Below are 27335 nucleotides of genomic sequence, written 5' to 3' on the forward strand. Positions count from 1 at the left end.
CATGCACTGACTGTAAGACAATCAGAGCTCATCAGCAGCCACAGTCAGTCACAGCAGTCCAGCTGGTTGAGCTGAGATAATGAGGCGTGCTGATTGGCTGCAGCCTCACCTGCCGTCCCTGTGACTCACAGATGAGTGGATGCAGGTCTTCGACTGCGTGACACGCCTTGTCACAGAGGCGGGACTGCAGACGGGCTCCAACAGGTGCCCACAGGCGGATGGTGCTCCAGCAGTTTCATCATCCACCTTCAGTCCTCGCCGAGCTGCTGGAGCAGCGGTGCACCATCACGTCACTGAGCAGAAGGAGCCAAGCAGGCATCAGATGTAGATTCACCAGAAAAGCAGCAGACCCAAAGCTATTCACATTTCTTACTACTCAAGTAAAAGTAGTACTACCACAGTGTAGAAATACTCTGCAACAAGTAAAACTGCAGAATGACTCATTTCAGAATAATGGGTGTTATTGTATTATAATTACTGATGCCTTAATGTGTTCATCAGGTTAACGTTGCCTTCACATGAACACACACTCCTGACCTCTAACCCTCATTTACCTGCGTGTCATAGAGGCTCCAGATGTTTTTACTCCAGAGTCACAGCTGCCCATTCATAGTTTATAGGAAGGAGAAATCCTGACACCTGGTGGACAGATGGCACCACTGCAGCTCGTCCGATCACCTGGTGAGTGGAGTGGAGGAGTTCTGTAACACATGAGTAAACACACAGGGAAACACAGCTATTGAGCTCCTGTTTGTATCATCACACACACACTTATCTAATATGTGAATCTGTTTCTCTGTACCCAAACTGCTTGTGTGTGTGAGGGAGTGCAGTGTATAAACAAAGAGGACTCAGGTGAAACAAGGTGTGACACAGGTAGAAAACAAGAGCCAGTAAGTGACAGGAAAAGGATGGACTGTTCACTGATGTCATGTTAAACTGCGGTGGGTATTCTCATCTTTGTAGGCTCAAGAGGGTGTGGATCAGGTGCAAATCATCAGTTTTCTCCTTTCCATTTCTTAATCCATCAGGGTGGGATGCAGGTACAGTCCCCGTCGCAGGGATCCGACATCTTCCTTCTCGACTTTGGCTTCTCCTGGACAGGTAAGATTTAAAATTCAGACGAGAGAATACAAGGCGAGATGGCGCTGTGTTAGGAGGCAGCCTGCTGCAGTCGCTCTGTGGTTTTCGGCATTTTTTGTTCATTTCAGTGTGTTTTCTCCATTTCTTCGTCTATATTTTTTGTTACTTTTTTGTTACTTTTTAAACAAATTTGTATACATTTTGTGTTTGTCTGTATGTTTGCTATTGCAAAAAAAAAAAAAAAACAGTTTCCCAAATTGAGATCAGTAAAGAAGCAGTCCAAAGTCTAAAAAGACAGAAATCTCCGTTTGCCGCTGACACTCCTGCTGCTGCCCCCTGGTGCTCTGGAGTGTGAACAGTGTTGGTTGTTCTTTGAAGTAACGGCGCCGCAAACTGCAGCTTCCAAAATGACGATGAAATAACACAAATCTAATAAGCTAATAGACTACTGCATGTTGCTCTGTATTTGGCTAACAGCATGAAAAAATAATTTAGCTAACAGAAATAAAGTTCACACATTAAAACGTTTCTCAGACTGTGAAATCACAAATCTATGTGAGCAGAACAATGAAGCCCAGTAACAATCTTAATCCAGAAATGGGCATTTTCACATTTTTGTAAAACGTGGAAAGGACAGAAAACACGTTTCAGACAAGTCCTGGCCGCCTATTGGCCCGCAGTCTACAGTCGCTTGACGTCTGATTGGTTGATAGTCTCCGGTTCCCCCCACGCAGTCTCAACGTCAGCAATGGAAGAGTCGGGAGGAAGAGAAGAATCTGCCAACGTCTTATTGGTCCCTGAAGTCTGGAGATTTTCCTGTTCAGATTTGTTGAAATGTGAAGGACGACGATGAATCCATTGTGTGTTCAGAGTCAATGTCAATGAGTCAATGATCGGAAACTCTGTTATGGCTCCAGTGTTCCGTATAGACTTATAGGCTGACGGCAGTCGGCTCTTTTCTACACTGGAGACCACCAGAGCTTTTAGCTGTTGTTCTTCAGTTTGTCACTGAACCGTACAAACACATTAAATTCTCACAGATCTATATATGCGTGTTTTACTCACGTTGTGGGGACATAGATCCGTTTTATACATTGTGGGGACACCGCTGTCTTACGGGGACAAAACACAAGTTCCCGTAACGTAAATCAATAAATTTTAGGACGAAGGCTTGTGTTGAGGTTATGGTTCAGTCGGGTTTAGAGTAAGGTTCAGCAACTCAGCAGGTGCAGCTACGCTGCAGGAATCAGCTACCGCTAGCAGTTCAGTGGATTCCAGTAACGAGACAGGAGCTGTGATGGTTTCACCAAGCTCGCAACACAGCAGAGAGAAGTGCAGCCACCAACATCTCCTCCTCCACCTCTGCTTGGGCCTGGGTCTCTGGACCCTGGATGGCAGTCGTTCCTCTGCTAGCCGCCCTCCTCCCAACCCTCATCTTGGAGAATTAATTCCAGATGACTTGGTGGATAAACATAAACAGCCGCTCCTGGAGAGTTTTTTTCCAGTTTGGCTCTTGTCATGGTTGCGAGAGCACGGCACCTCATTCATCCAGTCGTTTTTGTGCACGTTGTTTTTCAGCTTTTAGGTGAATATTGGATCTTTTTCCAATTGAACGGTAGAACAAAATGTCCCCTGAGCTGCACGCTGTTGCAGCCTTGCTTATTGATGTTGTCCATCCTGCTGATGCTGCTGTCACCAAGTTTGTTTTTGTTTAGCACCAATGAAGGACTTCAGCCTCGGCCCGTTCGTGCATGAATTGTAATGTTTAATATTGGGGTGAGACTGCATGACTTTAGCATTCATATAACTGACAGGCTGTCGGGCCAATTAATTCACATCAACTCAACCTGATTCTAAGTGTCATCATTAAGATACACAGTCAATAAGCATATTATTTCATGGTTGTTTTGAGCATGTCAAACTATATAATATTAAACTATTCATTGTGCTGCATTAAAAAGTTCAAAAAGTCAGTGCCCATCCATAAAAACCAAGGTTCCCATCCTGGAGGCCACATGTTGAGTCCAGTTTGAGTGGAATAGGAGTGTTGTGCTCTCCATAAGGCTCCATACGCACTTCTTTTATGAGATGACGTTATATGCTGGTATGCCACCCAATAAAAGAAATCCATGAGAGGCCAGAGTGAGCAACACTTTTCTCATCTCAAGTTTATTTCCAGTGATCAGCACCTCACAGCAGCCCTACTGGGAGTTTCTTCTCTTCTCCCAGTTCAACATCAGCTTTCTAAATGTGTTTAATGGGTGTGATGGAGGCAATATGTTGAGATTGGAGGCATCACCCAAAGACACACACGTGTCTAAAAAATCTTTTATTAGAATATGAAGCAGAGCAGTTGTTTTTTTTTTAATTGGTTCAACAGGAAAACAGCATCAAGAAAAGGGAACAGCGATCACACTGTGAAAGTCACCAACAGACACATGACCAACATATACTGTACATCATATACAGTATGTGGTTGGCAAACACTGCTAACTGACCTATTGTGACCTGCTTTAACACATTTAGCAGTGCCATTATTTTGTAAACCCCATTTATGTCAGTGAGGGTGGACTAAATAACAGAAATGCCTCGATTCATTGCAGAATTAAGAAAAACTAATCAGTGTTTTTCTTTCTCTTCCTGTCGACTGTTTGTGTGCTCGTTAATAACAGAGATAAATAAAACCATGTTTGGCTGAATGAAGTTGAAAATGGAATAACCATGAAACACCAGCAGAGAAACCACAAACAGATCAGCTGGTTGTTTCTGCATTTAACAAATGCCAGAGAGAAAGCTGCTGCTTTGTTCCTTCTTTAGATGTTTTGAAGCTGAAACAAGGTCTCAGTCAAATTTTTTTAGCCGTGTCAAACTGATGATCGGCCACTTTGGACTCCCTGCCTGCTCAGAGGTGCGTGCTCAGACCTGAACACGAGCCAACTCAACTTTTAGAAAGGGAATCGTGCTGTTGAAACCTGAATTAGCTCCCATTCGAGCAACCTAAAGCAAACTGAAGAGCATATTTTGTAAGACTGAATGGTGAAGAGGCGCAGCAGTGAGTCTGCAGCCATGTTAGCAGCTCTGTGAGGCTGTCCTGCTAACACGCTCATGCTTAGCGGGTATATTGTTGACCATCTCAGCTTAGCATATTAGCATGTTAACATTTGCTAAACATTTTGACCTGATGATGGTGCGATGTGTGAATGTACTTAGATACTTTGAAATATTGTACTTTTTACCTCATTATATTTATCTGACAGATGTAGTTTGTGGTGAATTTGCTCAATCGGATTAATAAAATCTAATTAACAAAAAAATTCTTATGGATTATTATCAGTTAAAATGCATAATCTCTGTGATATACATTACCCTGTAATGGGACATTCGTCATATTCTACAGGAGTACTTTTGGTACTTTAAGTATGTTTTCGTGCTTGTCCTTTTGTACTTTAACTTTAGTAGATTTTTTAAATGCGGGACTTTTACTTCTAACAGAGTATTTCTACACTGTGGTATTGCTTCTTTCACTGGAATAAATGTTCCAAGTACTTCTTCTACCACTGTCACTGCAGTTTTTCAAATGAATCCGGAGGAGAACACCAGAGTCTGAGGAATCTGTTCAGAAACTCTTGAGATATTTCACTTAAAAACACAAAAAAATAACCTCATGGTGACGCTACAGGAAAAGTCAGGGGACGCGCCAAATAGTCTGTACAAATGTCTTTTCAAGAATGTGCTTGTCGAATATAAAACAACACAAAATGTGTCACAAGAAAAAAATGAAACCAACGAAATTGTGATATCATAACTGTAAAAGTAAATAAGTATTTATTTATGTAGCTGTAGAGCTATTGACATTAGATGTTTACATCAAGAGCGCACAGACTGTTAAACATGCATATGATGTGAAGAGCGCGTCTTCAGAAACATGTGTTTGTGACTCAGAACGAAAAAAACACCTTAAAAACAAAGGTTTTATTTGTCTTCTGTGAAGTCAACCACATCAGCCTTTCACTCAGAAATGTGACACAAAATGACGAAGTCTGCATTTTATGTTGTGTGAAGAAATCGTTCATCACCTGAAAAACGAGTGACTGTGACGATACATCAAACCGGAGTCACATGACGTTGTGACTGATATGTTAAATGCGTTCAGTACAAAAGGAAGCTCAAGGCCTTTTTGTTAAGACTTCCTTTTATTAAATGCCACCATCAGCATGTAGGAAGGAAGGCATGTGAGGAAGATGTGCATCTGCTCTAACGCAGGAGCACAAATATCGCTTTTAGAGCCTCAAACGATGTGAGGAGGAGAGATTTCACACAGCAGTCAGATGAGGGGCTGTGGTGGGCTGCTGCTCTGTGCTCTTATGTCCCTTTAATAGGTATGAAGTTATCATGTGAACTTTCACAAAGAGAGAACCTCTTCATTACCCAAATTCACCAAATCCATGAATAAAGATATGCGAGGCAGTTACCATTATCAGCGTTTGAGGATTTTGTATTTCCTGGAGCCAGATTGAGCAACTTTTAATGATGTCTCAAAGAGACATCTTTATGCAACAGGAGATTGTTGGCATGACCGAAAATGACGTTCAGACTCCAGAATTATGCTGTGTTCTATTAGCAACGCTCACAGTGTGCTGCAGTGCAACGTGATCACTTCAGACAGATGCCAAACAAAAGTTCAATGACAGAGGAAGCAACAGGGATCCAAGCTAAATTTTGGTGAAGTAACTGGCAGCACGATAACGTCAGCAGACTTTACCTTTAAGGCACATTCATTCAACTTACTTCAGTGTTGGAGAACCCTGTACTAAGCAGGCTTAGACACACAGACTCCACGTGAAGCAGGGATTTTAGCCAGTGGCTGGTCCAGACCGAAACATCTACACATTGGATTGTCGTGAGGTTTTGTGCAGCGTAAATGGTTCCAAGACGATGTAGTCTCTTTGTTTTATCTGCCTTTTCCTCCAGTGCCACCATGAGGTGGTATTTGTGGTTTTGAGTGAAATTATTAGATGGATTACCATGAAAATGCGACACATATTTATTTTCCCCTCGGGATAAACTGTCAGCACTTTGGTGATCCCTCAACGTTTCATCTTCCATCATCAGGTCAAAACGTCCCCAAACAAGTCCTGAGGCCGGCTAGCTTTATTCTTTATGCTAAGCTAAGCTAACAGTCCCAGGCTGTAGCTTCATATTTGCGGTGAAGATAAGAGAAAAACGTAAGAAGTAGTAGTAGTACTCAGGCACGTAACTCTCCGTGAAACGGCAAATTAGTTGTAGAAGCTGCCGTCGTGTTTGATTCGTCATGGTCTGATTTGTGTCTACAAGGTTCTCCAGATGCCAGCAGGAAAGAGCAAAAGGGGACTTTAAGTCCCTGGTTTAGAGCAATCTGGTCCCATCAGACCTGGAGCTTTTCTGTTGGAAAATACTGTCAGTCTTCTTTTATGTTCTTAATGTTTGAGGGTTTTTCTTATCAAATGTTCTACACGACAGTAGAATCCTGTACAAATGAAGTTATCTTCATTAGTGGTTCTTATCTAAATCCAGAGTGTGTGTGAACATGTCTGACTCGAGTGAAATAACTTGACTGAACGGTTAGAGGTCGGTGTCGTCCTGATGATGCTGATTTCTGTTTCATTCATAATTCACCGTCTTCTGTTACACCTGAGTTTTGTCGGAGTAGCGTTCTGGCACAGCTTCATCTGCTGAAGAGGATGCTCTTGAAAACTGTGGGGAAAACAACGGAAAATAATACTTAATGGTGGAAACCAGCCCTTTTTCAAGTTCATTGCCACGTACGACAATATGAAATTGCTATTATGTGATGTGGTCTGTAGGGTTATTATGACCCTGATGAAGACAATAGGTGGAAATGTGAGACCACATTATGTACACTGACTTTATCGTGACCCACCATCAGAAGCCTCCAATAAAATACAAGGACTGAGCTGCAGAAGGACATGATATCTGCAGACAGTGGTATAAACCTGATAGATGTGTTGGTGCTTTAGGCACATATTTTAGACACCATGGCTAACCATATCAAGCGCATAATCAACCTTAAAGAGGTTGTTGTGGAAATTCTCTGCTGCTGGTGAAGAATGAAATAGAGACTTCTGCCGGCCGACAAAGTTTTATTTTCTCTGCAAAGAAAAGATCAATCATCACACGAGCGGTAAAATGAAGAAAGACCCCAAGCGTGCGGAGAGCTAAACATTTATACCTGAAGAAGGTGTGTTTTCACACCCTCTGGTCTGCTGCAGGTACCGGTGCTGACCCCCCAGGGTGTGGTCCACAGCGGAGGCATCATGCAGGGTTATGTATGTAGGTTTTAAGAGGTCTTGACATCACAATTTAAAACACAAAAAGACCTGAGATGAAGTACAAGGAAATGAAATTACAATTACAAAGTCAACTCTAGGAAACCTGGTTCTTTGAAGGTTTTCTTCCCTTAAAGATCACATGGCCGTAACAGAGGCATTTGTAACCGTTTTGGAAGCTGGTGACAGATCAGAAAACGCTGTTGCTCCAGAAATCACCGACGAACAGAGTGTTTTGTGGTTTAATTTGACCTGATGAGGTGGACGTTCACGCCGACAGTAAAGGTTCACAACCCAACGAGTGAGCTCGGACCGAGGTTAGTCCGAGTATGCTGTGCGTTGGGCTGAGATGTGTTTGTGCTGAACAACAGGAAGACATTGGAAACGCGTGATCCAGAGATAGTTCTCGTGCCAACAGAAACGAGTAGTTTTAAGATGACGTCGGGACACAAAGAAATGTTAAGTTTGAATGTCAGGAAACGTAAAGTTTAAAAATAAGAAATGTAAACTTTGAACATAAAGAAACGTCTGGTGATTGGTTTGGATTTGTTCATACAAGTCAGATTCAGCAAACCTTCGTATCTGTACAAACTAAATTAAAAAAAATAAAGATACGTGGTTCTCAGAGGACGGCCACGCTGCAAACATATGATGATCTTATGGAATCTGATGCATCGCTTAAAGCATCAACAGGATATGAAGGAGTTCAATGAGCTCAAGCTGAAACATCTGTTAGTACTTTCACTAAAGTAAAGGATCTGAATACTTCTTGGTCAGAGTGAGAGATTTTTAAAAGACATCGTGGTCCTTGATTCCTTACACCACTGGCGCCTGTTCAGTGGGTGATTTGTGTCATCTGAAGGTCACGTGACTCGATATGAATTTGGATGATTTTTGGATGGGGAGAACAGGATGTCCACACAGCCCTCAGCGTGAGGAGGGGCTGCTCCTGCAGAGTATAAACAGCCAGCTCGCCTCCCTGCAGCCTCCCTCACTCCATCACTGTTCCCGGCTGGACTTTGAGCAGCATCAGTCATATTTCAGCTGGTTTGATCTTCTTTGTCTTCTCTTATCAGGCAGCACTGATCATTGTTAGCGACAATGGGCATCAGTAAAGCCAAGGTAGCCATTGGCTTCATAGTGGCAGGGACTCTGACGACGGTTTTTGGAGTAGTTCTTCTGTTTGTGGGACCATCGATCATGAGTGACCAGATAAAAAAGGTAAGTCATGATTTTAATACTTTAACATCATGAATATCAGCTCAGAACCATTAAATTCTGCATATTGCCTGATTTATTCCAGTTTTTATTACTAAAAGAAGTGGAGTATTTTCTTTTTTCTTTTTTTTAGCTGAGTCCGGTTGTTTCACAGTGAAGAGTTCTCTTCATGAAATAAGTGAGAATTCAAAGGGACTTCATGGAGGACTCATATATGAGCGTTTATCAGTGAATCAGACTCGCAGCCTCAGAGCTGAGCCTTAATGCATGCTGCTCGTAGGAGGCGTATCTTCACTGCTGCTAATGTTTCACTCACAGTGTATGTTCAGACTCACAGCTGGAGACTTTAAGGGGTTAAAGTAAAAGCCAGCAGACGTGAAACCAGACTTTCAGGCGTAGGATGGTGAAGGCAGCAGACCGTTTATTTTATTCCACTTTATTTTGATTTGGACTTTGTTTATGTGTCTGTTTGTTGACATCGTGTCTCTGCGTCTGTCCTCATCTTTGACCTGGATATGTCCTCTATTATGTAAATGCGTTGCAGTGAAACAAAACAAAACAAAAAAAATTCTACACAATATAGACAATGAAGTTCCAAACCAACCTACCAACCAACCGTCTGACTGACTGACTGATATACTAGCTCTGTGTAACTTCAAGGTATTTTTACTTTATGTGTCATAAGCTAATTCCATTTTATCTGTCTGCTTCATGCAATGCAATCAAAGGGAGTGAACCTTGCCAACAATAAAAAAAACAATTCATTAATGATTGATGGTCCAAATCAAAATGGAGTGACACGGTCACAGTGACTTTTGAATGAGGTTAAAAAAACAGATTTGTATATAAAATATATATAATTTTAATAAAGCTGTCAGGGGAGCAAAAAGTGCGATATTTCCCTCAGTGTAGTGGAGTAGAAGTATAAAGTGACATGAATAGAAAGTGTAATAAAATAATAAAAACAACGTGAAGAAGTGAGTTATTTTCCACCGTTGAAATCTTACATGAAAGTGACATTTCCCATCCGAACCAGATTTGTGTATCAGACCTTTGTTTTCTTCTTTCCCATGAATCATCTGACGACTCCTCACATTGATCCTGTGACCCTGTGGAGGGGCCCGACCCCTACGTTGCTAACAGTATATGAAGTATTTGAAAGTACCTCCACCTGCAGCAGCTCCGACAGTAATATTCTGCTCTGACATTGAAGTTTCAGTACGAACAATCAGACACAGTTTTACTGCACACAGTACTTTTACTGCGTGAAGGTGACAACACTGCTGATACTTTAATTATATTTTACAGATTCTTTATACTTTTACCTGAATGCAGGGCTGTTACATGTAATTGAGTATATCCGCAGTATTTCAGTGCTCTTTAACTTAAGTAAATCTGAGTACTTCTTCCTCAGGTGTTACTATGAAAAGAAATCTTAACGTTTGAGCGTAAAGTGAGCGGGAACTACAACTCCCAGAATCCTCGGCGCGGCGGAGGCGTTACCAGCAGAGTATAAATACAACACAATTGAAGCAGGTTAACGATATCGATGAGAGAGATCGATAAGCCGCCCGCGCCGTCGCCCGTCTCCTCAGAGGACAGCGTTTCACACCGGGACAGCGTCGTAGTCGTTAGCAGTTTGCTAATTCCGGTTAGCCGAACGGCTCCGGAGACAAAAACAAGCTACGAAGAGTCCGCCAGCTACCTGCGATGGCAATCAATAAATCCAAAGTGGCCGTTGGGCTGATAGTAGCGGGGGTCATAACGGTGTTTCTGGGGACGGTTCTTGTGTTTGTGGGACCAATAATCATCGACGACCAGATAGTGAAGGTAAGCAGCCGGCCGGCTCGGTGTTAGCATGTTTTGACCCACTTTAAACAGGCTGAGCCAAGTTAGCTGTCAATCACAGCCGAAAGGGGCTTCAGACGGTCACGTGACGAAAACAGTGTTTGTGCGGGTGAGCAGACAGAAATGATCAGGAATGTGACGTCCTGCTGGTGTATGTCCACATGAGTCAGAGGACTGTTTGTCCTCTACAGAAATGAGTGGTGAGATGTTCAGTGGCTGCAGGATCAATAGACAGGATAGAAGATCGATACACAGAAATACACTGACCATAATGAGCTCATCAGGAACTCAGAGGATGAGAGGAGACAGTGAGACAAGTGTGTAATATGTAAAATAAATGTTGATGTGATGTACTTGTCTTGAGTATTTGCTCACATGAAGTATTCAGGATGTACAGGCGCCTTCAGTTCACTGAGGAGCGTTTCCCCTGAGAGGCAGCGTTCACGCAAACCTCAGCATCACTCGGCTGAAAAAACCTTTATTTTACTGTGTTTATGCATTTTGACGCATCTGATATGCTAAACCGTGATGCGTTCATCACTATTCTGACATTTTACAGACCGATCAATCAGCGGATTGATGGGAAATCACAGTTTGAAGTGAACGTGGACTCTTTAACATCCCTCCACCTGTTCCGACGAGGCTGCTCTTTCATGCCACCTCGGCGTTAAAACAAAGGTTTCTGCTAAATCTCCTGGATTTGTTTGATTTCAGCGTGTTCCTGTAGATTTGATTACATCAGAGCTGAAACGGGTCAGTTAAATGGAGCAGAAACAGTGAGTCCTTTCAGTCTTTTTGAAGCATTTCCCTGTTCCCACGCCTTGAATGCGAGGATTTCATGCTTGTCTTTAACATGTGTGATGGTGAACTTTTGGGTTTTCGGGGCAGAACAGGCAACGTGAGGACGTCGGACATGCTGTGATGGACATTTTCCACCTCTTTCTGGCATTTTGTGAAAGAAAAATGAACTGGAAGACCGATCAGTCATGAAAATATCATCCCGTTTATGATTTCTCCTTTGTTCTCTCGCTCTTGTCAGAACACCATGATCGACCCAAAGAACCACATGTCCTACACCATGTGGAAGGACGTTCCCGTGCCCTTCTTCATGTCCGTCTACTTCTTCCACATCCTCAACCCTCTGGAGATCCTGGATGGAGAGAAGCCCATGGTGGAGCAGAGGGGACCTTATGTGTACAGGTACACAGTTTACACCAACGTGCAGTACTCCCCCCAGCTGTAACCCACACATGCAGGTTTTGCTGTATTGCATTTGCCTATCAGTACACTTTGTCCTGCAAACTGTAAATGTGTTGCAAGACGCGTTTCCACGTCGTCTTCTCTGCTTTGGCTGCTTTGAGTCCTTTGTTGTCAAATAAGACTCCGTTTGAAACAAGATGTGATTTTTGACCCACTTCCAGACTTTCTGCCTTCATTTGATTTGCTTCCTTTGGTCTGATTGGCTGATTTTTGGGAACATTGTGTGCCCTCTGTGCAGTATGTGGGTCACACATGCATGCTGGGCGGGTTGAGTCTGTACATTTTGGTTTTTACTGCACTCTATAAACTCTTTACTCCCCTTTGCGTAACTGGAGCGTGAAAAGGTGGAAGCGCAGTGATGTAAACCTTCTCGCCGAGTTCGTCTCCACAGCTCAAGAAGGAGCTCAGGAAAAATGTAATAAGTGCTATCGTTTATGGATTTCAGTCTTTTATTGTACATGAAAGGTTAATGCTGCCACTCCTCACAAGGCCATGCTGGTGTGTGCAGTTTCAAAGGTGTTATTCTGCATTTTCTTTACTGTCAACAAATTGCGTGAAAGGACCAAAACCAACAACGTGTCAGTCCGTCTCTCAGTGCTCACTTCCCCATCTGTGGCTCTCAGCTTCACTGAAGACGAAACTCTGTAAAAATACCTCTGAAATACGTGGTTTCATTTAAAAAAACAGGTTCAGTGATTTCCTCAAACAGCCGCTCGCTGTCGTTTTTACCAAACGTTGCCCAAACAGGAGGAAATTGTGCATTTGTTGGAACTATTTTCAGCGGCGGATGAATCCACATTTGGTGCTCTTGTGAGTATTTGGGCAACATAAATGGAGCTGTATGACACAGCAGAAGAAGATCCACCAGGCTGTGACACACAGTGCCTGTTAGAAGACGCATTCACCGCTGGTTCGAGTCTTTTCATGGGATTTGTTGACAGGAAGAAGTTATGGACTCATGGAGTTCAGAGGTCACGTGATTGTCCACACATTTTGTGTAAAGACAGTCGGGAGATGAAGCTTGATCTTCCAAAGTGCCGCTTGTGGTCAAAAGCTCCTCAAGCCGCCTTCAAGTGAAAGGAGGGACATGGAGAGAGAATAATGAAGCAGGAGCTCTGAAAATATGAGAGAGAAATGTCCAGTTAAAGGTGTTTTCATACTGCGAGCAGAAGCATGTGGCAGTCAGTCAGCAGTGTTTGTGCTGGACGGACGGACGGACGGACGGACGGACGGACAGCGAGCGCTGCTAAAGACACGTTTTGCTCCGTGCTGAAGGTATTGAGGTCGTACACAAATCTGCTAATAATGATAAATTCACAGCCATGTGTGAGAAGGATTCCTCTCTCTTCTTATCTTATCTGCTCTCATCCTCTTTATCGCATTAGTAGGATTCTGTGTACAGAGTGGACCTTGAACTCGAGGCTGGAGTTCAAAAAAGCAAAGAAAACAATGCATATTTATTAAAACACATGGAAATATGCAAAATGAATCCAGAAGTGTGCGCAGACGACAAAGAGGCCGTTTCTGGGGGACGCTAAAAGGTGACGAACACGCCCGAACGAGCTTCGTTTTCCGGCTAAAAAACACGTTTTAGCACATTTTCCAGCACAGATCACAGAGCAGTAACTCCATGAGTCACATGCCGAGACATCAGCGAGCGCGTTCCCCTCGTGTCCGTCACCTTTAGGCGTCCCCTGGAAACAGCTGCCCTCTTTGCCACTTGCCGTATTTCTGTGCTCGGTTGCGTTTCTTGCTCGGCTGTTTCATTCAGTTTGTGGAAGCTGTGCTGTGTTGAGCTCTCAGGGCCACCGTACTTCAGGAACAGGCAGGTGCTGCTTTTGTTTTCAGGTTCATTCGTATGTGTTTTTTCTCAGGAAGCGCATCCAGAAAGACAACATCACCTTTCACCCCAACCACACAGTGTCCTACAGGGAGTACAGACAGTACTACTTTGAGCCGTCCATGTCTGCAGGCAGCGAGTCCGATAATGTCACGATTCCAAACATGTTGGTGCTGGTAAGACGCTGTTTGAGCTCGCTCAGTGCACTCGCTCGCCGCCCCTCTGCTGGCGACTTTTTCACTCCCGTGTGTGTTTCCAGGGCGCAGCAGCGATGCTGGAAAAGAAGTCCGTGTTTGTACGCATGGCCGCCAGCGCCGCCTTCACGTCTTTCGGTGAGGAGGCCTTCGTTACCAAGACAGTCGGGGAGCTGATGTGGGGCTACGACAGCCAGCTGGTGGATTTCCTCAATACAATGTTACCCGGCATGCTGCCCATATCGGGGAAGTTTGGCCTCTTTGCTGAGGTGAGTCTTAAAAATGCTTTATCACACTCATACAAGTCCAGTTTTATGGCCTGTGCACCAGAGAGGACAACATGGACACGTGTTCATTGAACACAACTTTACTGTCCACAAAGTTGTTTTGGAGCTTCCACATTCGCACGTTCACATGTGGCGCTGGCGTCTGAACGCTCAGAGCAGAAACCCTTCGGCCGCGTCGGTGGAGGATTTCTTCATGCACCGTGAACAAACACGCACCAATGAGCTTGAAGGTTTTTCACCACTGAAACGCGTCAGTTGACGTCGCCGTGAGGCGGAGGCCGGCTCCGGTGCACCTTTTCCTTCAGGCATCAGATCACATCTAATGTTCCGCTGTGTCTTTATTTAGTTCAACAACTCCAACACCGGCCTGTTCACCATCTTCACCGGACAAGACGACATCAGGAACGTCCACAAAGTCGACTCCTGGAACGGGCTGACGCAGGTGAGACATGAGCATGACTCCTCCAGGTGAACGTGTTGGACCTTCGTGCCGCTCTGACTGTCCGCTCTGTTAACAGCTGGACTACTGGCAGACTCCTCAGTGCAACATGATCAACGGAACAGCTGGACAGATGTGGCCTCCCTTCATGACTGAAGAGAGCACTTTACCTTTCTACAGCCCTGACGCCTGCAGGTACACGTCTCCCCGCTCCTCCTCAGGTCTTCCTGCCTTCTGTCTCTCTTTCAGCATGCTTACAAAACTTCCTGGTTCCTCTCAGGTCTTTGGAGCTCGTGTACCAGCGGCCCGGCGAGTTGAAGGGTATCCCTCTGTTTCGATTCGTTGCACCCAAAACCCTCTTCGCCAACGGGGCAGACTACGCCCCCAACGAGGGCTTCTGCCCCTGCAGACAGTCCGGGCTGCTGAACGTCAGCAGCTGCCGCCACAGTGAGTGAGCACGCGTCCGTCTGTGTTAGCTCGGAAAGCCTTTTGGTTTGTGCCAGTTTGTCTCATGAATGCATTAAAACACGACGCAGCGTCACTGTTTTTGTAGACTCGTCGCATGTTTGTCATGTAAAATCTGCAAAGCAGCTGAAGCTGAAGTACAAATATTTGATTCTGACATGAAGTACAAGTGTCACGCTTCATTTCACAGACTCGTCAGTCTTCATCTCTCATCCTCACTTCTTCAACGGCGATCCCGCGCTGCTGGACTTCGTGCAGGGCCTTAATCCAAACGAGGAAGAGCACGGCCTCTTCATCGACATCCACCCGGTGAGCGCGCACACACACGAACACAGTCTGTACTGAGGAAATGACAGTGAAGCGGCATCGTTATCTGCTGTCATGTGACGTATTTCAGAGGTAAACAGGACAGACAGTCCACGGACGCTGACCTCCGCCCTCACCTCCGTCACCCACCTTTGTTGTTAAGCACATTCTTGGTGGGTGAGGCTGATATCAGGGCGTCTTCTCTCGCCTGTAGAACTTTGGGGAGAGCCGTTCTTCAGGCGAGGACGCATGTCTGAGACTTCCTGTTGACTCCTCGCACACATCGGCGCCATGGAAAGAATTTACAGTTCAGGGCGAATTCACATCCACGTCGTCGGTTACTTCAGTTCAGGCTCCTGCTGTTTCCACTGTTTATCTCAGCTTCTGTCATCATCATCGTGTTTGATATTTGAGTTTTCATCACATCCCGTCACACACATTTGGCTCAGTTGGCCGTGAACACACAAGTTTTTTCAGAATGTCAGAAACACCAAAAGAACGTCAGGTGACATCAGGTTGTTTCAGTGCGGCCATGTTGGCGTCCACGAGGCCTCGTCTGAGCATCTCCAGCAGAAGTGCAAACCCTGCATGGCGTGCTGCGGGTGGGGGGGGGTGAAGCTTTGCCTCCAGCTGTAGGATGTGAGATCGTTCAAACGTGACATTTTATGTTCATCACGTAGTGAGCAGGGTTCTAAATTAACTTTTTTGATCACCAGCCAATGTGGCTGGTGACCTTCTAAAGTTACCAGCCAATCAGAATTTCCACTAGCCAAATTTTTTCCCGGTGAAAATAAGAGATTATGAGTGCCACTGAATACATTTGATCATTTTATTTACATTGTTGGCATGAAAAATGCACAGAAAGTACAACACATGAAACAAAATATACACAGAAAGTGCAAACATTTAATTTATACAAACAAAAAATGCTGTCAGATTAATTATTTTATAGAAGACATTTTTCCAGTAAGTATTTAGTATCATTACATTCCTAATAAAATGTATTTTTCCTTTCAACTTAAAGTGTTTCTGCTTTCCTTCTTTAATAAGAAATATATATAAGTAACAGCCATGACTTAAACACTTGCAAAAAATTGCATTGGTAATAAATTGAATTATGTATGTACAACTAGAAAACACAAATAGTGCAGCAGTCAGTACTGCAGACTCCTTCGGCTCTCCTGATGACTTCGGGCACTCTCATGGTCCTTTACTGCCTCCACTTTAAAAGTATTAGTCCCCACCACAAAATTATTCGTCTTGTTTTTTTCTTTCGTGTACATGCGGCAATCCTTACAAAACATGACGGCATTTTCGTGATCAAACACAAGCCATTCACGACCTGTCAGCCATTTAGCGTTAAACTTTCTTTTCTTCGTTTCGCACGCTTTGTCGACATTCTCATCCCCTGCCTCCTTCCTCTTCTCGCCCCCAGACGTCTCTCCCAACCACCGCAGCATTTAGTTTAACTTTACTTTTTACTTTTAGCTAGCTCAGTCTCCTTTTTTACAGTTCATACGCCGCCGTTCATTCTTCTTCTTCTTCTTTGTGTTTGCGTTTCCGTGGTTTCTCGCGCCGGTTGCACTACAGACTGTAGTGTGCCTGCGCACAGCCAATGGGCGTCTTGTACGTCATCACGTAGCATTACGACAGTGTTCATGGGAAATGTAGGACGGACTGTCAGGGGGACAAATGACCGAGAACTGTAGAGCGGCTCTGACTGACATGATTGCCTAATGCATTACCGGCCAAATTGGCTAGTAAGTTTTTATTTACACCCGCCAATATGAATTTTAACCCGCATTTGGCGGGTTGGCGGGTGTTAATTTAGAACCCTGGTAGTGAGTTTAATGACTCTGAGTCTGTGAGACGTCGGTGCGTGGGCCAGCTTTCCCCTCAGCTCCTCTGTCAGCTTCGGAAATGACATCCTGCTGATTAAAGCAGCAAATCAGAAATAAGTCAAGACACATCGAAACGAGAGTGTGCGTCTGAGTCAGAGTGAGACTCAGCAGTTTACAGGAAGTCGCTCTCCTCCAGGCCCATTCTTCGTGCAAAGAGCAGGAAAGCTGTGACCATCAGGCAGTCTTGGTTCTTAGCGAATCAAGCTGAAAATCGTTATCACCACAGTTGCCTTTGTTGACCTACTGCTGATAGTACAGATAAACTGTGCGGAGGAGGCTTGAAGTTAATGTTTGGTTTCTTCCTTCCCGCACTGAACTCCATGTCAGGTTTTATTGCTGGACATACATAACACAGTAAAAGTGCACTGTTGATAATGGCAGTGCTGTTTCAGGACACAACAAGCGCTGCGGACAGATAAGTTTGATGCAACACGGCCATAATTCAGCTCGTTCCAAAGCCCTTATGCAAGTGGACGGCCCAGCGGTGCAGCTGGCTGTAAAAGGTGCTGCGATAAGCTAATTGGAAATTGGTCTATTTCTCTGTAATTGCAGCTGTTTGTGAGTTAAGAGTTGTTAAGAAACTTTCTATGGCACCAATAAAAAGTGTGTTTGATAGGGAAACAGTTCTTGCTCCGCAGATTAAAGCTCATGTGCGTTAATAATTAAGGGACACGTCGCTGTACCTGATGACTTGACAGCTCGTGGATTCGGTGCGGCTGAAGGCAGCTTTCCACTCAAAGGAATCAGCTGAATGTCCAGAAATCTGCTAATGACGAGCAATCCGTCCACCGCTGACGTAAATATCTCGAGCGGGTGGGTGGAGATCGACGGCTGGTGGAGCTGATTCTGCAGACGCCATTTAACCACCACAGAAGAAGAGACTGAACGAAGAGCTGCAGTCAAAGCTGAAACGATGGGAAGCATGATGGAAATCAGACGGTCTGTTCGTTTCATGTAGACTTAGACTTAGGCTTAGACTAAGACTTAGACTAAGACTTAGGCTTTATTGATCCCAACGTGGGAAATTCTTTCGCTGCAGCAGCAGGTTAAACATACACATAAACATAAAATATACAGAAAATGAGAAGAATTAGGATGAGAATAAAACTAACAGAAAGAATGTTCTTACAACTAGAATTAAGTGTAGAAACATAGAATAAGAGCAAACTAACATATATAACTAAATATATATAAACAGCAGTAGTTTTTAAAAATACAGCGAAGTATATGTAGTATGTAGTAGTTCTTCTAAATATAATGAATTATTGTCAGTTTAGTATATTTCAGTCGCAGTTTGTTGCATCTTGTTTTTCCGCCTTGTCCAAACATAGAAACCATTTCCACAGCTGGAGGGAAGCACTCTGATTGGCTGATGAGTTTGCAGGTGGAAACGACGGAAAGCTCGTTCTCCCGCGGCGGCGTGCCCTCGTTTAAAGCGCGTGTCGGGGTCGGGAGTCGCGTTGGTGCGTGACCTCGAGCCTTTCATCAGTTTGAATGTCGCTCTGTCCGTTTGAGTCCGTCGGCTTCAAACTTCCTCACACTCACAGTTCTGGCACGACGACGTGCTTTGCTCAAAGACGCCATCCGAGTTTTAGACTTCAGACTTTAGACTGCTGCGTTATTGATCCCAACTTGGGAAAGTATTTTGTTGCAGTAGCAATAAAACATACAGAAAACACAGAACAGCTGCTTAAAAAAACAACAAAAACAGGAATAACAGCAGTTTGTTAAAATAGAAATCTAACTAAGAATGACTAAATATATAGTTATTAGTAATGTAATAAAAATACAATTGAACTAAGGATGTAAGCAAGTATTTACAGCATTTTATTGATGTAGAACAGTTTATTGTCAGTGTTTCATCAATGCACGTGTGTGTGGTTTGGTTTCTGAGAGAGTCATGAGGGTGTGGAGCAGAGAACACGTGTGGCGAAGAGCCACCAGCTGCACTCGGGTCCTCCTGATTCCAGCACATTTAACTGTTAATCAAAGCAGCATGTCGAGGACTGAGCTCCCAAACCCTGCAGAGACGGAGACCGTCTCCGTGTAGGCTCACGTTTCCCTCCCGTGTTGTCCCCCGTGTGATGGGACATTTTTCAAAAAAAAACAGAGTTCGTTCTTCACAGCTGACTCAGGAGAAGTGAGTGAGCTGCTGGACGCTTTGAGGGACAGAAGGGACCAGGTTTGACCAGGTCTGTTCCAGTCTGGGTCAGACAGACGAACTCATGTTTTAAAACAGCTCAAGCTGCAGGTTGTTGTTGATTGTTTTGGTGCAGAAATGTTTGGACAAAACTGACCTGAAATCAGCTCAGACTCAATAGATTTCATCTTCTTCCTCATCTGCTTCATTGATTTCTGTAAATATCTCTTATTGTGAATCTGATGCAGCAACACGTTTCACAGACTGAAAGAAGAGGAACGCTCCAAAAACACCTGTTTGAACATTCCACAGGTAAACAGGCTGATTGGTCACAGGTGAGAGGATCATGATTGGTATGAAAGGGGCGTCCTGGAGAGACTCAGTCGATCACAGAGGATGGAGCGAGTTCACCACTTTGAATGCATGAAGGATGAAGGAGATGAACACATGGACTCAGAGACACTTCACACACACACACACACACACACACACACACACGGTTTGATTATTGGTGATTGATTCTGGTTTTATTGACCTTTTATAGTCGTGACCTCGCAGGAGCTTCGTGCTCGTCTGCCTGCAGAGCTCAAAGCTCCTGATTCTGACCAGGTTTCAGCCGATGAAGTCGACGAGTCGGCAGGTTTTCAGCCGCGCCGCCTTTAGCTCATCACTTCCTCTGCATAAAGTCCGTTCAGGCTGAGCTAACGTCCGCCAGCTTCGCAGATCAAAATAACTTTATCTGTTTGTTAACACCTCTTGCTGTGTTCAGCAGGATGTGCTTCCCACCGCAGCCGCCATGGAGGGATAAACCGGTCACATTTCTGTCGTTACGAAGGTCTTCCATGTTTCTCCTTGAACCTCTCTGTGTGTAGTAGCTGCAGAAATGTTGTCTGGGGCTCAGGGACGTTTCATTTCCTGCAGCTTTGAGCGGTCAGCGCTTGATTTCCGCCTCTCATGCGCGTGATAGCACAGGACATCAAAGTCCAGTATTTGTGTAGCTGAGGTGCCAGATGGCATGAGGAAAGACCGTGAGATGAAAGGCCGCGAGGGTTATGATGGCGTCCGCGCCGTCACCCACAGAAAGCCTCTTTGATTCACGCTAATTTAAGATAAGACCCGGCACACGGCGGCAGATGACGGGATGGTGCCTCAGAGTGAACATCGGTGCTGAGTCCATGTTTGAGAGACGTTCAGCCTGGACGGAGCTGCACAGTTTGTCCTGCCAGGAAAACGCTCAGCGGCGGAGCGAAAGCCCACTGCAGCTCTCTCTGCTCTGTCTGCTGCCGCCGTCGCTGCCTGTCATTATGGTGCAGTTTGCTGCTGCTGCTGCTGCTGAAATGTGAAGCGTCTCCTCTGGTTTACCTGCAGTTCAGGTATTTCCAGTAAATCTCAAAGACTGAAGTCTCTGCTGCTCTGACTCTTAAGACAAAACCTCTTGTGGGTGTTGCTGCCGCGTCGCCTCAGTCTTTGGGCGCTGATGTGATGCTAAAAGTGCATCATAATCACATTTCAGCTCATTCAGCTCATCGTCAAATATGGTCCCCAGAAGAATCCCTCGCACTTGAGGATTTCCTTCTTTTGTTAGCTGCTTTTGTTACATGGGAACATTTTGTTAACAGCTGGATGGAGATTTCAAAGCTCCGATGTGACGTTTGTGGTGTTTCTTTTCCAGCAAACGGGCGTCCCGCTGAACGTGTCCATCCGCCTGCAGCTCAACATCTTAATGAAGAAAGTGACAGGAATTTCGTAAGTTATTCCCTGAACTGAGAGCAGGCCGTAAACGTTTGTCGTGTATTGTGTGTGTGTATATGTTTCATTGTTCAATATGAATGTCTCGTGGATATTTCCTGCTTTTCTGGCCGTTCATGATGCATCCTTCGAGTCTGAAGTCAAAAGTTTTTGTCCTTGTAGACAAACTGGCAAGATTTCTGAGGTGGTGATGCCGATGATCTGGTTCGAGGAGGTGAGTCGCCGCCGTCCAGTTTTTAGTTCAACACTGCAAATCAGAGACTGACAGAAAGCCTTTTCTTCCTCACGTGTGTCAGACTCAGCCAGCTGGTGACACTGGAACATTCCCAGTGTCACCCGTCCGGCGCTCGGCTGAGATCTTTGTGGTGTTTCAGGATGAAGTGCTCGGTATCGAGTCGCGCCGTCAGAGCGCGGGAAGCCTGAAGCGGCCTTTTCTCATCAGGGAAAGAAAGAAATGAAAGACATGATCCACAGATTTGTTTCTGTTTCTGCATCGACCAATCAGAGACATCAGAGCTCAGATTTTTACCTCACATGAAGGTTCAGTCGTCAGCAAGTATTACTACCAAAATAATACTGTAAGGAAAAGTAAGTGCTGAAAAAAATCACGCTTAAATGATACTTTTTGAAGGAAGCACTAAGAACACTTTGTTGCCTTCAAGTGGTACTCAAGTAGTCCCAGAGTACCACTTGAGTGTACGTGAAGTTCCAAATTTCAAGTGTGCTGAAGAGAAAATCATGAGCGTTCAAAATACACTTGCAGTACAATTGTATTACATCACCCGTGTGTTGGAAGTATACTTAAATATACTTCAAATGAAGTGAAATGAAAGTACACTTAACCAAGGATGCTAACAGTGTATTACAAAGGACCCGAAAACAAGTATATAAGTACACTTTTATACTACTAAAAGTTTTAGTACAATTCATAATGTACTTACAATAAAGTACACTTACACAAGTACTTTGAAATAGCACTTTAAGTACTGCAGAATTAGTGTATTAATTTTTTATGCACTGAAGCAGAACTAGTAGTAGTAGAAGTAGACTCTTTAAAAGTATATATTTCCAATACTCTGAAGTGTACTACGGTGTGTGGACCGTCATATTGTGTATATTATATTATTAGACTAGAAGTACTGACGCAGCGACACTTAAAGGACCTGAGGATGTGAAGTAAAAAAAAAGAGTATAAAGCAGCATCAGAGTACATCCATGCGTGTAAAAACTGCAGTATTCCAGTGCACATGAAGACTCTGTGTGCAGTATAATCCTCCTCTTGTTCCTCCTCCTCCTCAGAGCGGCTACATCGACGGCCCCATCCTCACCATGTTCCACACAAACCTGGTCATCCTGCCGACTGTGATGGAGTACATGCAGTACGGCTTCATCGCCCTCGGCCTGGCGACGGTCGTCATCGCCGCCGTGTTCCTTCACCGAGTGAAGGTAAAGCAGCCGACGGCGCGCGGGCCGGCGTGCGGCCGCTCGGCGTTTTACCCGCATGTAGCATGTCGCACAGTTCGCATGTTCTCCCACAAACAGATGCTTGATATTACAGGATTTATTAAGCGCGCTGAGACGACGCGTCTGCGGGCGCAGCGTCACGTTCACTCTCATTCACTTTATTTACAGCTGCTACGACGTCATTTTCTGCCCTAACAGCAAAGAAAACAGAGCCTTAAAGCTTGGTAACGCAGTATAAATACACACAGGGAGTAATTTTCCCTGCGTTAAAGGACAAATGGATTTTATTCTATTAAAGACCAAAACTAGACTGAAGCTGTAATAAAGCAGAATAACCCTTTCAAAGTAAGAGTCTGGTGTTATAGTAGATCACGTTACTCCGTCTCTCAGTACTTTCTGGCTTCCTGTTTGAAGTTCTCAGCTGCGAGCTCATTGGTTCCCACTGATGATGTAAACTTAAACGCCTGACAAACAGCTGCTCATCAGTCTTTGTCAGACAAACGGAGGAAACAGAGCGTTTGACTTTGATACTTCCTGTTGTGTTCAGGTCAAAACCCAAAGTTTAAGTTCCAGATTTCGCTCAGGTGCTTTCAGTTTTAGTCGGGCAGGTTTGAATCTCACGACTGAAAGTTGGTTTTGATGTTTTGTGTTGCAGAAGGTTTCGGTGACTCCCGCTGTGCTGGACGAGCCCGGGATTTTTCACATTGTCAGTTCCCTCCTAGTCCGCCTTAAATCATCCAGATCTGAATCACGTCGCCGTTTTGGTCTGATTTTGAACTCTGGGGATCGGCTTGATTTTTGGGGTGGAGATGATTTGGGATTTTTTTTCTTTGAGGTTAATCAGTGCAGCAAGAGTATTCTGAATTTCTTGTAAATTGGAGGAGTCCGATCATAAAAGTGTTTGCAGTTTTTTCAGACCTCCAGCTTTCAGGCAGCTCGCTCGTTCTTCACACGGCATCAGATAACCTGTCGGATGCTGAGAGGGATGAGCTTCCACATCCTTCAGTAACTTTACTGAAAACTGTCATTTTTAAGCAAAGCTGCCAGAAGTCGTCTGATTTCAGTCTGTGATGCTGATGTGTTCGAGGAAACTCAGAAATGTCGGTTTCGAGCAGTGTTGTCGCCCGATGATCAGAAGAGCAGCGGAGGCAAACAAGCCGAATGTCTTCATGTTTGATTGAATGTGATGTTGGAAAGACGCTGAATTAACCAATCGCATGTCCTCAGAATTAACTGCATGGTCCAATCGAACGCCCCGAATGACTCCTTGCATGAATCCTAATAACTGCGCAGCCGCAATCTGACATAAAACCTGCTGCTGCTTCCGCCTTCGTCACGACGCCAATCAAACCAGAAGCTAAATGTCTTTTCTATTTCCTGATTGGCTAACGTGTAAGACGATCTGGTCATCTTTTAGGACACCGATAAAGAGCTGATAGCAGGTTCACATGACCATGAAACGAAGGAGAAATATGTCATGAATAATTCAGGTGGGTGCGCACACAGAAGCACACACACGTCGAAATGTTCTCCTTCCTTTGCTGGCTTTGTTTTCAGTCTGAGCTCGAAGCACAAAGCTGCAGGATTCTGCAGATCATCACACTCAGTTTCTTACAGGAAACCAAACAGAAGCTGGTTGAATCAAACATCTGCTCAGGATCAGACCTTTTATCTGCTGACTGAGCAAACCGATCCTACGCTCGTGTATGCTGCTCTTATTCTTCTTTCTTCTTTGGTCAGTGTTTGGACATTAGTTAAAAACGTACTGCAGCGTCCGTTCAAGCTTCTGTTTTGGCAGTTTGCAGAGCAGATGCATGAAGCTCTGCATGTCAGTGCACAGAGGAGCGTCCTCGTAGGCCTAGAATGGACGAGACGGAGGTGAAGAGCAGCATTTCTGTCCCTCATTTTCTTCATGTGGACAGCGCAGAGTCTGTTGTCCGTCTGTCCGTCTGTCCCTCAGGAAGGACTTGAGGGAATCGCATTAACTTTTACTCAAAGATGAGCAGAATATGATGTTTACATGCATAAATCATCACCAGGATGCTGCAGAAATGCGTTTTTGTGCACACTGATATTCCAGTTATTCCCGCTGAGGCGTCCTCTGGCTCGGTGGGTCGTGTAAACATCACGTTCTGCTTGGACTTTTCCAGCTGAGCAATTTCTGATTAGGACGTGTGTGACATGCCAGCATGACTCAGGTTTTAGGAGCATTCTTTGGACACAGTACGCGTCCCATTTGGGGTTTTTAATGCAATTTGAGGCACAAAGCCTTTTGCCTGTTTGCTGTCAGCTCTGTGTTGCTTCACCAGCAGTTGGCGAGGCTGCGAGCACGAAAGCAAAGCTCACGTTTCTGCACCGAAGCAGAAAAACACACACTTTGACACATTACGAAAGACTTGGACAACATCACAGCAGTGCCCGTTTCAAGGAGGTGGCTGAACGAGTGAAGGGAGGCTGCGTTTGCTCGGCTGCATGTCAACTGAAGTGTTCAGTGCTTTTTTGGAATAAAGGCACAAACTGGAATATTGAGTGTGTGTAGACACAGTCAGTGATGGGGGAAGAAAACAGTCAGAACATGAAGTGATAAGCGTGTTGTGTGAAGGGAACAGGCTGCAGACGCTTCAGCTGCTCAGGCCTGATGGTGGTTTGTCTGTTTGTCCTCTGAACTCTTCTTTCTTCTGGTCCTGACACAGAGAGAGACATGTGACGGCAGCGCCGCATCAGACGGAAGCACGAGTACTTCGACCGGAGAGAAAGACCCTCTGCTGCAAGATGACATTGACTGACACACACACACGCACACACACACACACACACACGAATATGCACACACACAGCTGGTGTCGTGGACTCCCTGACGGCCGACATCATCACAGTATTTTCAAGTGAAACACTGGCACAAGTGCTCCGCTGGGCAGGACGTCTTCTGTGTACTGTAACGTTTATGAGACTCTCAGCCAAAGACTCACCTTCACCGTCAGCTGTTTGTGTCGAGGCTGTCCGAGTTGAGACTGTTCGATCTCTTCAGGCAGAGCGAGGGAAGCCGCTCTGTCGCTTCACGCCACTTTTTTTTTGTTGTTTTTTTCCATCTCCAGTGACGGTTGTGTTCATGCTGCTGACGATCACCAGCAGCCGCAGCATTTCTTGCTTCATCTCTTCATTCTTGGCGGCTCTTTTTACCACAGTTTTAAAGGAATGTTTCTGTATCAACAACAAGGGAACTATAAGAGTATTTTACTACCAATGTGCCTCATAAAGGGGAAGCACTTCTTGTCTAACTAACCTCCAGGTTCTTGTATTTCATGTGCACTGAGGATCACAGCTGAGATGAAAGCGGAGATCAGACACTCCCCGACAGTCGGTCCAGCAGAGCGGACGCTCCTCTTCGTCAGCCGCTGTCTTCTGTAAAGGTGTGAATGTATTTCTTGAGAATGGTGTGAGTGACGCCTCCTCGTTATGAATCGATTGAATAAATGAAGAGAACCTTTGAGATAATAAATGAAATTCTGTCTGCAGCATTCCTGCAGTCAACGCTGCCTTCAGGTTCAGTCTGTTTGTTTTAAACTCGTGGAGAGAGGCTGCACTTTGTGATTTTTGATTGGTTGACTGATTCAGTTAAAAGAATAATGGATGCCAAAACGAGCAGAAAGCAACAAAAAGTAAGACGACATTAAAAGATGGTGGTCAGATAATAAAAGATAAATAATTAAAGATATACAAGCGATAAAAATAAAGCTATGAAGTACTACAAAACAATTATAAAATGAAGTAATGATCGAATCCCTCTTTATGCTCTGATTTCTCAGTCAAACAAATGTATATTGCTCTTATGGGATTAGAGCTACTCTAAAAAGTCTGCTTTCTAAAGTACAAATAAACCAGAATCATTTTCAATCAATCATGTGTTCACAAAGTGGTGAACTCGCTCCATCCTCTGTGAATGCCTGAGCCTTTCCAGGATGCCCCTTTCATACCCAACCATGATCCTCTCACCTGTTACCAATGAGCCTGTTTACCTGTGGATGTGTCGATGGCACAGCGCTCTCCACGTACAGAAAGTGTCCGAGCTCACAGATTGAGGTAATTATCCTCTGATTTGAATGCAGAGGAGTTTGACCTCTTTATCTGCTGCAGCCGTTATCTCCATTGATAATAACTTCCACTTCTTCACGCAGCAGGGTCGTAAGTCAAAGTCTGCTGGCGTCTTTGTACATAAGCTGCTTCTATAAATGACATTTATACACAGTTTTCTAAGACAAATCCAAGAAATCAGCACACAGCAGTTTGTACTGAAGTGAGGATTTTTCTCAGAGCATTTCTTAACTGACCAAAACGTATCGTCTGATGACGCTTCATTCATTAGAACGTGAGCAGAACGAAGAGGATGAACACCTAATGTTAACGAGGTGCCATATGAGAGACCGGACATGCATCAGGCTGTAAAAACCGTGGTCCTTTTTTTCCCATAATGCAACCGAAAAGCTGCCCTGACCTGATAAATGCCCACATCTTTCAAAATGACGATGAATCTTCTGCAGAGTTCACCTCTTCATGTTTCTCAGTGCGTTAGTTTAAACTTTGTTCTCCAGCTGCTCCATAAATCCACCACTTTAACTGAAGCACAGCAGGTTTTAAACATGTTAATTCTTCTCAGGTCACATTAACTTTCTCTCATTTTAAACTGACTTTGGAGTCAATGCAACAAATACGTCGTTTGTATAAACTGTGTGAACAGTCCTGTTAGCGACTGAGCTCATGAGTTTGTTAACTGACCCCAGGTCAGCTCGTGAGCTCGGAGGGCTTTGTTTTCCTTCT

General features: G+C 44.5%; 1 protein-coding gene across 2 annotated transcripts; it reads left to right on the top strand.

The window, feature by feature from the left end:
• Positions 1-10095: 10095 nt before the first annotated feature.
• On the top strand, positions 10096-26056 carry scarb1 (scavenger receptor class B, member 1). Of its 2 annotated transcripts, XM_076757619.1 has the most exons (13): positions 10129-10457; positions 11515-11675; positions 13610-13751; positions 13835-14038; positions 14403-14498; positions 14575-14690; positions 14776-14942; positions 15151-15269; positions 20980-21053; positions 21219-21270; positions 22356-22502; positions 23938-24010; positions 25214-25298. In XM_076757619.1, the coding sequence occupies exons 1-13, from the start codon at positions 10338-10340 to the stop codon at positions 25225-25227; spliced, it is 1485 nt and encodes a 494-aa protein (XP_076613734.1). In that variant the 5' UTR covers positions 10129-10337; the 3' UTR covers positions 25228-25298. The 2 variants fall into 2 exon arrangements, with proteins under 2 accessions (XP_076613733.1, XP_076613734.1); XM_076757618.1 differs by lacking the exon at positions 23938-24010 and having other exon boundaries at positions 10096-10457; positions 25214-26056.
• Positions 26057-27335: the final 1279 nt, after the last annotated feature.

The sequence above is a fragment of the Chaetodon auriga genome, chromosome 19, assembly GCF_051107435.1.
Source record: "Chaetodon auriga isolate fChaAug3 chromosome 19, fChaAug3.hap1, whole genome shotgun sequence".
NCBI lineage: Eukaryota > Metazoa > Chordata > Actinopteri > Chaetodontiformes > Chaetodontidae > Chaetodon > Chaetodon auriga.